At 38.6% G+C, this 12500-nt stretch overlaps 1 protein-coding gene across 3 annotated transcripts in view; it reads right to left on the minus strand.

Moving 5' to 3' along the window:
* The window catches only part of PLEKHG5 (pleckstrin homology and RhoGEF domain containing G5), a 49244-nt gene that overhangs the window by 25314 nt on the left and 11430 nt on the right, over positions 1–12500 (minus strand). For all 3 annotated transcript variants that reach the window (XM_067472848.1, XM_067472850.1, XM_067472849.1), the window contains exons 2-7: positions 10406–10535; positions 9296–9398; positions 7234–7294; positions 7030–7121; positions 6532–6668; positions 3312–3481 (exon numbers count right to left, since the gene is read on the minus strand). In XM_067472848.1, the coding sequence (XP_067328949.1) occupies positions 3312–3481; positions 6532–6668; positions 7030–7121; positions 7234–7294; positions 9296–9398; positions 10406–10535 (693 nt within the window). The remainder of the gene's footprint in view (positions 1–3311; positions 3482–6531; positions 6669–7029; positions 7122–7233; positions 7295–9295; positions 9399–10405; positions 10536–12500) is intronic.

Genomic DNA, 12500 nt, shown 5'->3' on the forward strand with positions numbered 1-12500 from the left:
AATAAAATAAATAAATATTATTTCATATAATTTATTATTATTTTGATAATTTTATATTATTTATTATTATATCTTTATATTAGTACTATTAATCTTTATTATTATTTTTATATTATTATTATTTATAATTTTTTATAAAAATATTTTATATAAATTATTATTATTATTATTATATTACTATTATTATTAATCTTTATTACTATTTTTATATTATTATTAATAATTATTATTTATATATTTTATATAATTTATTTTATATAATTTACTATTATTTTTATAATTTTTATATTATTATTAATCATTATTATTATATTATTATTTATATTTTTTATAAAAAATATTTTATCTAATTTATTTTATCTAATTTATTATTTTTAATAATTTTTATATTATTATTATTAATCATTATTATTATTTTTATTATATATTTATATATATTATATATTATTATATTATTTTTATATTATTATTAATATATATTATTTTGATATTGTTATTATTAATTATTAATCTTTATTATTATTATTATATTATTATTTAAATTTTTTATAAAAAATATTTGATACAATTCATTTTATATAATTTATTATTATTATTTATACTTTTTATTATAATAATAATATTAATCTTTATTTTTATTATATATATATTATTTTTATATTATTTTTATATTATTATTATTATTATTATTATATAGTTGATAAATAGAGAGAAATAGATAGATTGATAGATAGATAGATAGATAGATAGATAGATAGACAGATAGATAGAATCCTAGAGCTGGAAGCGATCACAAGGGCCACCCAGACCAACCCCATGCAGGACGACACCATCCGATCCATCCCGACAGATGGCCATCCGGCCGCTGCTTAGAAACCTCCAGAGGAGGAGACTCTGCCGGACTCTGAGGCCACCATTCACATTCCACTAGACTTGGAAGCGACCACAAGGGCAATCGAGTCCAACCTTACTGTGCAGGACACCATCTGACCCTTCCCAACAGATGGCCATCCACTTGAAAAACTCCCAAAGGGGACTCTGCCAGGTAAGGAACGAGCAAAAACCTTTGCAGAGGAGCAGCGCCACGGCAGCCAACGCTCACCTTTGATACCTGCCTGCCAGGTTGGCACACCTGGACTTCCTGGTTCTCCGATTGCTTTCCCTCTTTCGCTCCCAATTGAAAACAATGAATGCACTTTGACCCCGCTTTCGCTTCCAGGATGCACGGCAATGGCATGCATGTATTAATTGTGTTTTTATCTCTTTGAGAGACGGCTAATTATTATCATCATTACATTATGTAACATGATATTTTGACATCCCAGTGTTCCTGACTCTCTCCATTGGTGTGGAATGCCCTCCACAAGCACCACACTGCCCACCCCCCAAGGGAAGGCTTTCATACGAGGACTAGATTTTCTGTTTTTTTTCCTCCACTACAGGCATCCCAGTGTTCCTGACTCTCTCCATTGCAGGCATCCCAGTGTTCCTGACTCTCTCCATTGCTGTGGAATGTCCTCCACAAACACCACCCAAGGGAAGGCTTTCATACGAGGACTAGATTTTCTGTTTTTCCCTCCACTGCAGGCATCCCAGTTCCTGACTCTCTCCATTGCAGGCATCCCAGTGTTCCTGACTCTCTCCATTGGTGTGGAATGCCCTCCACAAACACCACCCAAGGGAAGGCTTTCATACGAGGACTAGATTTTCTGTTTTTCCCTCCACTGCAGGCATCCCAGTGTTCCTGACTCTCTCCATTGCAGGCATCCCAGTGTTCCTGACTCTCTCCATTGGTGTGGAATGCCCTCCACAAACACCACCCAAGGGAAGGCTTTCATACGAGGACTAGATTTTCTGTTTTTCCCTCCACTGCAGGCATCCCAGTTCCTGACTCTCTCCATTGCAGGCATCCCAGTGTTCCTGACTCTCTCCATTGGTGTGGAATGCCCTCCACAAACACCACCCAAGGGAAGGCTTTCATACGAGGACTAGATTTTCTGTTTTATTCCTCCACTGCAGGCATCCCAGTGTTCCTGACACTCTCCATTGCAGGCATCCCAATGTTCCTGACTCTCTCCATTGGTGTGGAATGTCCTCCACAAACACCACCCTCCTCCACAAGCACCACACTGCCCACTACCCAAGGGAAGTCTTGCATACAAGGAATAGATTTTCCTGCACCATAGGCATCCCAGTGTTCCCGACTCTCTCCATTGGTGTGGAATGTCCTCCACAAACACCGCCCAAGGGAAGGCTTTCATACGAGGACTAGATTTTCTGTTTTTTCCCTCCACCGCAGGCACCCCAGTGTTCCTGACTCTCTCCATTGCAGGCATCCCAGTGTTCATGACTCTCTCCATTGGGGTGGAATGCCCTCCACAAACACCACCCTCCACAACAAGCACCACACTGTCCACTACCCAGGGGAAGGCTTTCATGCGAGGACTAGATTTTCCTGCACCACAGGCACCCCAGGGTTCCTGACTCTCTCCATTGGTGTGGAATATCCTCCACAAACACTACATTGCTCGCCACCCAAGGGAAGGCTTTCATACGATGACTAGAATTTCTGCTTTTCCCCTCCACCACATGCATCCCAGTGTTCCTGACTCACTCCATTGGCGTGGAATGTCCTCCACAAACACCACCCAAGGGAAGGCTTTCATACGAGGAATAGATTTTCCTGCACCATAGGCATCCCAGTGTTCCCGACTCTCTCCATTGGTGTAGAATGTCCTCCACAAACACCGCCCAAGGTGTTTGTGGAGGACATTCCACACCAATGGTGAGAGTCAGGAACACTGGGGTTCCTGTGGTGGAGGAAAAATAGAAAATCTAGTCATAGCTTTCATACGATGACTAGATTTTCTGTTTTTCCTCCACCACAGGCACCCCAGTGTTCCTGACTCTCTCCATTGGTGTGGAATGTCCTCCACAAGCACCACACTGCCCACTACCCAAGGGAAGGCTTTCATATGAGGACTAGATTTTCCTGCACCACAGGCACCCCAGGGTTCCTGACTCTCTCCATTGGTGTGGAATGTCCTCCACAAACACCACCCAAGGGAAGGCTTTCATACGAGGACTACATTTTCCGTTTTTCCTCCACCACAGGCACCCCAGTGTTCCTGACTCTCTCCATTGGTGTGGAATGTTCTCCACAAACACCACACTACCCACCACCCAAGAGAATGCTTTCATACGAGGACTAGATTTTCTGTTTTTCCTCCACCACAGGCATCCCAGTGTTCCCTACTCTCTCCATTGGTGTGGAGCCCGGCCCGAACCCGATTGTTCTCCCCTCTCTTTACCAGGATGTCGGCGCTCTCCCTGCGGAGTGGGACCGTCTCCACCCGGTCCAGAGAGGAAGCGCTTGGGAGCGGCGGGGGGCTCTGTCCAGGCAGCGGCCGCAGGAGGGGCAGGCTGAGTGACCGCAGGTCCTTGACCGCCTGCTCCACCTTCAGCTCCTCCCCGGGTTTGGCTGCAAACGGAGGAGAGAAAGCAAGGCTTCAATGAGGTCAGACTAGATGACCCTATTAGCAATGCACAGACATAGAAGGAGAGTCAAAGCAATAATAATAATAGTACTCCGCCATTTTATGATTTCGCGGATACCGAGATCCGAAAGAAGAAACTCCGTATTCTCTAGTGAAGGAAAGGCTGGATGACCCTTGGGGGTCAGACTAGATGACCAAATGGGGTCACACTCGATGACCCTTGGGGGTCCCCTTCCATGACCCTTGGGGTCAGACTAGATAACTGAATGGAGTCAGACATGATGAATGACCCTTCCATGACCCTTGGGGGTCAGGCTAGATGACCCTTGAGGTTCACCTTCTAACTCTAGTGAAGGAAAGGCTGGATGATCCTTGGGGGTCAGACTAGATGACCCTTGGGGGTCCCCTTCCATGACCCTTGGAGGTCAGACTAGATGACCCATGGGGTTCCCCTTCCAACTCCATTGATGGAGAGGCTAGATGACCCTTGGGGTCAGACTAGATAACTGAATGGTGTCAGACACGATGACCCTTGGGTGTCCTTTTCCATGGCCCTTGGAGGTCAGACTAGATGACTCTTGGGGGTCCCCTTCCAACTCTACTGAAGGAGAGACTGGTCAGACTTAGTGACCAAATTGGGTCAGATTAGATAACCGAATGGAGTTAGACATGATGACCCTTGGGTGTCCCCTTCCATGAGCCTTCGGGTTCAGACTTGATGACCCTTGGGGGTCCCCTTCCAACTCTAGTGAAAGAGAGGCTAGATGACCCTTGGGGTCAGACTAGATGATCAAATGGGGTCATACTAGATAACCAAATGGGGTCAGACTCGATGACCCTTGGGGGTCCCCTTCCATGACCCTTGGGGGCCCGACTAGATGACCCTTGGGGTTCCCCTTCCAACTCTATTGATGGAGAGGCAAGATGACACTCGGGGTCAGACCCAATGACCCTTGGGGGTCCCCTTCCATGAGCCTTGGGGGTCAGACAAGAAGACCCTTGGGGTCAGAATAGATAACTGAATGGTTTAGCTAGATGACACTTGGGGTCAGACTAGATGATCAATGGGGTTCCCCTTGGGGGTCCCCTTCCATGATCCTTGGAGGTAGACTAGATGACCTTTGGGGTTCCCCTTCCAACTCTAGTGAAGGAGAAGCTAGATGACACTTGGGGTCAGACTAGATGACCAAATGAGGTCAGAGTCAATGACCCTTGGGGGTCCCTTCCAACTCTAGTGAAGGAGAGGCTGGATGACCCTTGCGGGTAAGACTAGATGACCCTTGGAGGTCCCCTTCCATGATCCTGGAGGTCCCCTTCCATGATCATGGAGGTCCCCTTCCATGATCCTTGGAGGTCAGACTAGATGACCCTTGGGGGTCAGTCTAGATGACTGAATGGGGTCAGACATGATGACCTTGAGGGTCTCCTTCCATGACCCTTGGGGGTCAGACTAGATGACCCTTAGGATCAGAATAGATAACTGAATGGAGTCAGACATGTTGAATGACCCTTGGGGTTCCCCTTCCAACTCTAATGGAGGAGAGGCTAGATGACCCTTGGGGTCAGACTAGATGACCAAATGGGGTCAGACTAGATAACCGAATGGAGTTAGACATGATGACCCTTGGGGGTCCGCTTACTTAACCCTTCGGGGTCAGACCTGATGACCCTTGGGGTTCCCCTCCCAACTCTAGTGAAGGAGAGACTGGATGACCCTTGGGGGTCAGACTTGACGACCAAATGAGGTCAGACTCGAAGACCCTTGGGGGTCCCCTTCCATGACCCTTGGGGGTCAGACTAGATAACTGAATGGAGTAGGACATGATGAATGACCCTTCCATGACCCTTGGAGGTCAGACTAGATGACCCAAGGGTTCCCCTTCCAACTCTAGTAGACAGGCTGGATGACCCTTGGGGGTCAGACTCGATGACCATTGGAGGTCCCCTTCCATGAGCCTTGGGGGTCAGACTAGATGATCCATGGGGTTCCCCTTCCAACTCTAGTGAATGAGAGGCTGGATGAACCTTGGGGGTCAGACTAGATGACCAAATGAGGTCAGAGTCAATGACCCTTGGGGGTCCCTTCCAACTCTATTGAAGGAGGGGCTAGATGACCCTTGAGGATCAGACTTGATGACCAAATAAGGTCAGACTAGATGATCCATGGGGTTCCCCTTCCAACTCTAGTGAAGAAGAGGCTAGATGACCCTTGGGGGTCAGACTCGATGACCAAATGGGGTCAGTCTAGATAGCCGAATGGGGTCAGACTCGATGACCCTTTAGGACTCCTTCCATGATCCTTGGAGGTCAGACTAGATGACCCTTGGGGGTCCCCTTCCAACTCTATTGGAGGAGAGGCTAGATGACCCTTGGGGGTCAGTCTAGATGACTGAATGGGGTCAGACATGATGACCTTGAGGGTCTCCTTCCATGACCCTTGGGGGTCAGACTAGATGACCCTTGGGGTCAGACTAGATAACCAAATGGAGTCAGACTAGATGACCCTTGAGGTTCCCCTTCCATGACCCTTGGAGGTCAGACTAGATGACCCTTGGGGTTCCCCTTCCACTCCCCAGTGAAGGAGTGGCTAGATGACCCTTGGGAGTCAGACTAGATAACCAAATGGGGTCAGACATGACAACCCTTGTGGGTCCCCTTCCATGACTCTTGGGGGTTAGACTAGATGACCCATGGGGTTCCCCTTCCAACTCTAGTGAAGGAGAGGCTGGATGACCCTTGGGGGTCAGACTTGATGACCAAATGGGGTCAGACTAGATGACCCTTGGGGTTCCCCTTCTAACTCTAGTGAAGGAGAAGCTAGATGACCAAAGGGGATCAGACTAGATGACCAAAGGGGGTCAGACTAGCTAACCGAATGGGGTCAGACACAATGACCCTTGGGGGGTCCCCTTCCATGACCTTTGGGGGCCAGACTAGATGACCCTTGGGGTTCCCCTTCCAACTCCATTGATGGAGAGGCTAGATGACCCTTGGGGTCAGACTTGATGGCCCTTGAGGGTCCCTCCCTGCTGACCTTTGACCCGCAGGTAGTGGCCCCCGAAGCGATAGGCCTCGAAGTGGAGGGAGAGCGGGGTGTGGGACTGGTCCAGGTACACGTCCACTCTGGCCACCTCGATGCCCTTCCGCTCAAAGACCGGGAGGAGGACTTCCCTGGAAGGAAGAAGTAATAAATATTCAAATACTAATATTACATTATTATTATTATTATTAATTATTAATTATTAGTATTATTAGTATTAGTATTATTATTAGAAACATAGGCTCAATAACTATATTAAGATACTAATATTACATTATTATTATTGTTATTATTATTGTTATTATTATTATTATTATATTATTATTATCATCATCATCACCATCATCTATGTGTCTTAATGGTCTTCTATTTCTATCTATGTATTTTAACTCTGTTCTACTTGAGGAAGAAGGTAAAAATTACTATTATTATTATTATTGCTATTATTATTATTATTATTACTACTATTATTGATTATTGATTATTGATTACCCGAGCGCCTTCTTCTTCATGGCCGGCACGATCTCCGTCTCAACGTCGAGGCTGAAGTCGAACTTCAAGGTGAAGCATTCCTTGCTGGGATCCTGCAAAAAAAGAGATGGGGACGATGGTCTATGTAGTCAATGGATCATAACGTTGGGCAGGATGGGGGTCAGGCTAGATGACCTTTGGGGGTCCCATCGTCCCCCCGCTTACGTCGGTGTGTCTCCTCCGGGCTTTCTTCTTGGGGAGCTTCAAAGCGGAGCTCTTTCGGTCCCTGCAGAAAGAGGACAATAATAACAACAATAATAACAATAATAATAATAATAATAATAAATTATATAATAATAATAATAATAATAATAAATTATATAATAATAATTATTATTATTAACAATGCACAGACATAGGAGTCAAAGCAATCATAATAATAGTAAATTTAAAAAATTATATTATTATTATTATTATTAGTAATGCACAGACATAGAAGGAGAGTCAAAGCAATCATAATAATAGTACTCCGCCGTTTTATGATTTCGCGGATACCGGGATCCGAAAGAAGGGACTCCGTATCCGCGGTTTCAAATAACGCAGATCCGGCGTCCCCGGAATGCAGGCTCGCGGTACATATTATATATTTTATTATATTGTTAGCAATTACTATTATTATTATTATTATTATTATTATTATTATTATTAGCAATGCGTAGACATAAAGTGAAGTCAAGGATAAAAGCTATTATTATTATTATTATTATTATTATTATCAGCAGTGCACAGACATAGAAGGAGAGTCAAAGCAATCATAATAATAGTAAGTTATTATATATTATATTATTATTATTATTAGCAGTGCACAGATAGGAGAGTCAAAGCAATCATAATAATAATACATTATTATATATTATATTATTATTATTATTATTATTATTAGCAATGCATAAAAGGAAGTCAAGGATAAAAGCAACTATTATTATTATTATTATTATTATTATTATTAGCAATGCACAGACATAGAAGGAGAGTCAAAGCAATCATAATAATAGTAAGTTATTATATATTATATTATTATTATTAGCAATTATTATTATTATTAATAATACTATTATTAGCAATGCATAGACATATAGGGAAGTCAAGGATAAAAGCAACTATTATTATTATTATTATTATTATTATTAGCAATGCACAGACATAGAAGGAGAGTCAAAGCAATAATAATAATAGTACATTATTATATATTAATAATAATAATAATAATAATATTAATATAATAATATAGTAAATTTCATAATATTAGTAATAGTAAATTTTAAAAAATTATATAATTAAAATTATTATTATTATTATTATTAGCAGTGCACAGATAGGAGAGTCAAAGCAATCATAATAATAATACATTATTATATATTATATTATATTATATTATTATTATTATTAGCAATGCATAAAAGGAAGTCATGGATAAAAGCAATTATTATTATTATTATTATTATTATTATTATTATTAGCAATGCACAGACATAGAAGGAGAGTCAAAGCAATCATAATAATAGTAAGTTATTATATATATTATTATTATTATTATTATTATTAGCAATGCATGGACATATAGGGAAGTCAAGGATAAAAGCAATTATTATTATTATTATTATTATTATTATTATTAGCAATGCACAGACATAGAAGGAGAGTCAAAGCAATCATAATAATAGTACATTATTATATATTATATTATTAGCCATTATCATTATTATTAATACTATTATTAGCAATGCGTAGACATATAGGGAAGTCAGGGATAATTATAATTATTATTATTATTTAATAATAAGGAGAGTACATAGAAGGAGAGTCAAAGCAATCATAATAGTACATTATTATATATTATATTATATTAGCTATTCTTATTCTTATTAATACTATTATTAGCAATGCATAAACACATAGGGAAGTCAGGGATAAAAGCAATTATTATTATTATTATTATTATTATTATTATTATTATTACTTAATAATAAGAAGAGTCAAAGCAATCATAATAATAGTAAATTATTATATAATACATATTTTATATTATTATTATTATTATTATTATTATTATTATTATTATTATCGCCTGCCTGTCAATCCCATAGAGAAAAGGAGAAAGAAGGGAACGAGTCAGAGGAAAAGGAAGAGGAGGGTCGAGTCCTCCCCGCATGCGGAGATGCAGCTTCTCAGGGAAGCAGGGCTAGCTTTCCAGCGGCAAGGAGTTCCTCTTGTCTCAACGGCTCACCCTTTTCCCTCGGCGGTACCGTCCCCTTCCTCTTCGACGTCCGAGGCCGGGCTGGTGCGCGGCGGGCAGGAGCGCGTGGAGACGTTCCGCGCCAGGACCGGCCCTGGAAGAGAAATACAATCAGCAATAGGTATTATTATTATTAGTATTATTATTGATAATAATTACATCAATAATAATAATAATTTATCCGCCTCTCCTTACAGATCCCCTTCCGACATAGGATGGATGAGCCTCTTTTGGGAGGGCTTTAGTTCTGAATGGAGCAGGACTAGATCATAATGATAATAATACTACTAATAATAATAATATAATAAAAATAATACTAATAATACCACCACTACTACTACTACTACTACTAATAATAATAATAATAATAATATAATAATACTAATAATACCACCAGTACTACTACTACTACTACTACTACTAATAATAATAATAATATAATAATACCACCAGTACTACTACTACTAATAATAATAATAATATAATAATACTAATAATACCACCACTACTACTACTACTACTACTAATAATAATAATAATAATATAATAATAATACTAATAATACCACTACTACTACTAATACCACTACTACTACTACTACTACTACTAATAATAATAATATAATAATACCACCACCACTACTAATAATAATAATAATAAAATAATAATACTAATAATACCACTACTACTAATAATAATATAATAATACTACTACTACTACTACTAATAAAAATATAATAATAATAATAGTAATAATACCACCACTACCACTACTAATATTATAATAATAATAATAATACCACTACTACTACTACTACTACTAATAATAATAATAATAATATAATCCTAATAATACCACTACTACTGCTGCTGCTACTACTACTACTACTAATAATAATATAATAATATAATAATAATAGTAATAATAATAATAATAATTTATTATCCGCCTCTCCTTACAGATCCCCTTCCAACAGAGGTTGGATGAGCCTCTTTCGGGAGGGCTTTACACCAAGGCAGAAAGGCAGGAGGTCAGACTAGATGACCTTTTGAGGTTCCTTCCTAATGACTACAAATCCCATCATCCCCAGGGCGACTGACCTTGGGGCGGCAGGTCGAAGCGGATGTGTCGGTCGAAGTGCATGTCGCCGTGGAAGCGTGCGTCGCACGACTCGCACAAGCGCAGCGGAGCCGCACGGTTCAGCCGCTGGCACTGGGCATGGTGGCAGACCTGGAAGGAGGCAGAAATGCAAATAAATATGCAAATGCAAATAAATATGCAAACGCAAATAAATATGCAAACGCAAATAAATATGCAAATGCAAATAAATATGCAAATGCAATGCAAATAAACATGCAAACCCTGCCACTGGAAGGAGTAAACAATGCAAACGCAAATAAATATGCAAATGCTATGCAAATAAACATGCAAACACTGCAAATGCAAATAAATATGCAAATGCAAATAAATATACAAATACAAATAAATATGCAAATACAAATAAACATACAAATGCAAATAAATATGCAAACGCAAATAAATATGCAAATGCAAATAAATATGCAAATGCAAATAAATATGCAAACGCAAATAAATATGTAAATGCAATGCAAATAAACATGCAAATCCTGCCAATGGAAGGAGTGAAAAATGCAAATGCAAATAAATATGTAAATGCAATGCAAATAAACATGCAAACACTGCCACTAGAAGGAGTGAAAAATGCAAATGCAAATAAATATGCAAATGCAATGCAAATAAACATGCAAACCCTGCCACTGGAAGGAGTCAAAAATGCAAATAAATATGTAAACGCAAATAAATATGCAAATGCAATGCAAATAAACATGCAAACCCTGCAAATGCAAATAAATATGCAAATGCAAATAAATATGCAAATGCAAATAAATATGCAAATGCAATGCAAATAAACATGCAAACCCTGCCATCCCGCCTCTGGTTCGTCACCATCACCATCATCAATTACTTATTATAATAATAATAATTCTGCCACAAAGGAAGACACCATTAAATCCTTCCCAACAGATGGCCAGCCTAAAAATATATTATTATTATTATTATTACTATTTATTCTGCCACAAAGGAAGACACCATCCAATCCCTCTCGACAGATGGCCAGCCTAAAAATATATTATTATTATTATTATTATTATTATTACTATTTATTCTGCCACAAAGGAAGACACCATCTGATCCCTCTCGACAGATGGCCAGCCTAAAAATATATTATTATTATTATTATTATTATTATTGTTATTATTATTATTATTACTATTTATTCTGCCACAAAGGAAGACACCATCCAACCCCTCCCAACAGATGGCCAGCCTAAAAATATATTATTATTATTATTATTATTATTATTATTATTATTATCTGGTTAGTCACCATCGACATCATCAATTACTTATTATTATTATTATTATTATTATTATTTATTCTGCCACAATGGAAGACACCATCCGATCCCTCCCGACACGAGGGCCATCCCGCCTCTGGTTAGTCACCATCAACATCATCAATTACTTATTATTATTATTATTATTATTATTATTATTATTATTATCTGGTTAGTCACCATCAACATCATCATCAATTACTTATTATTATTATTATTATCTGGTTAGTCACCATCATCATAATCAATTACTTATTATTATTATCTGGTTAGTCACCATCAACATCATCAATTACTTATTATTATTATTATTATTATCTGGTTAGTCACCATCATCATAATCAATTACTTATTATTATTATTATTATTATCTGGTTAGTCACCATCATCATAATCAATTACTTATTATTATTATTATTATCTGGTTAGTCACCATCATCATAATCAATTACTTATTATTATTATTATTATTATTATCTGGTTAGTCACCATCATCATAATCAATTACTTATTATTATTATTATTATTATTATCTGGTTAGTCACCATCATCATAATCAATTACTTATTATTATTATTATTATTACTATTAATTCTCCCACAAAGGAAGACACCATCCGATCCCTCCCGACACGAGGGCCATCCCGCCTTTGGTTAGTTACCATCACCACCACCATCATCATCAATTTATTATTATTATTATTATTATTATTATTATTATTATTACTGTTAGAGTTCTGAAATTTTCACCACCAGGACTTTAGTTTTCTAAATACT

This window comes from Anolis sagrei, chromosome 13 (genome assembly GCF_037176765.1).
Source record: "Anolis sagrei isolate rAnoSag1 chromosome 13, rAnoSag1.mat, whole genome shotgun sequence".
NCBI lineage: Eukaryota > Metazoa > Chordata > Lepidosauria > Squamata > Dactyloidae > Anolis > Anolis sagrei.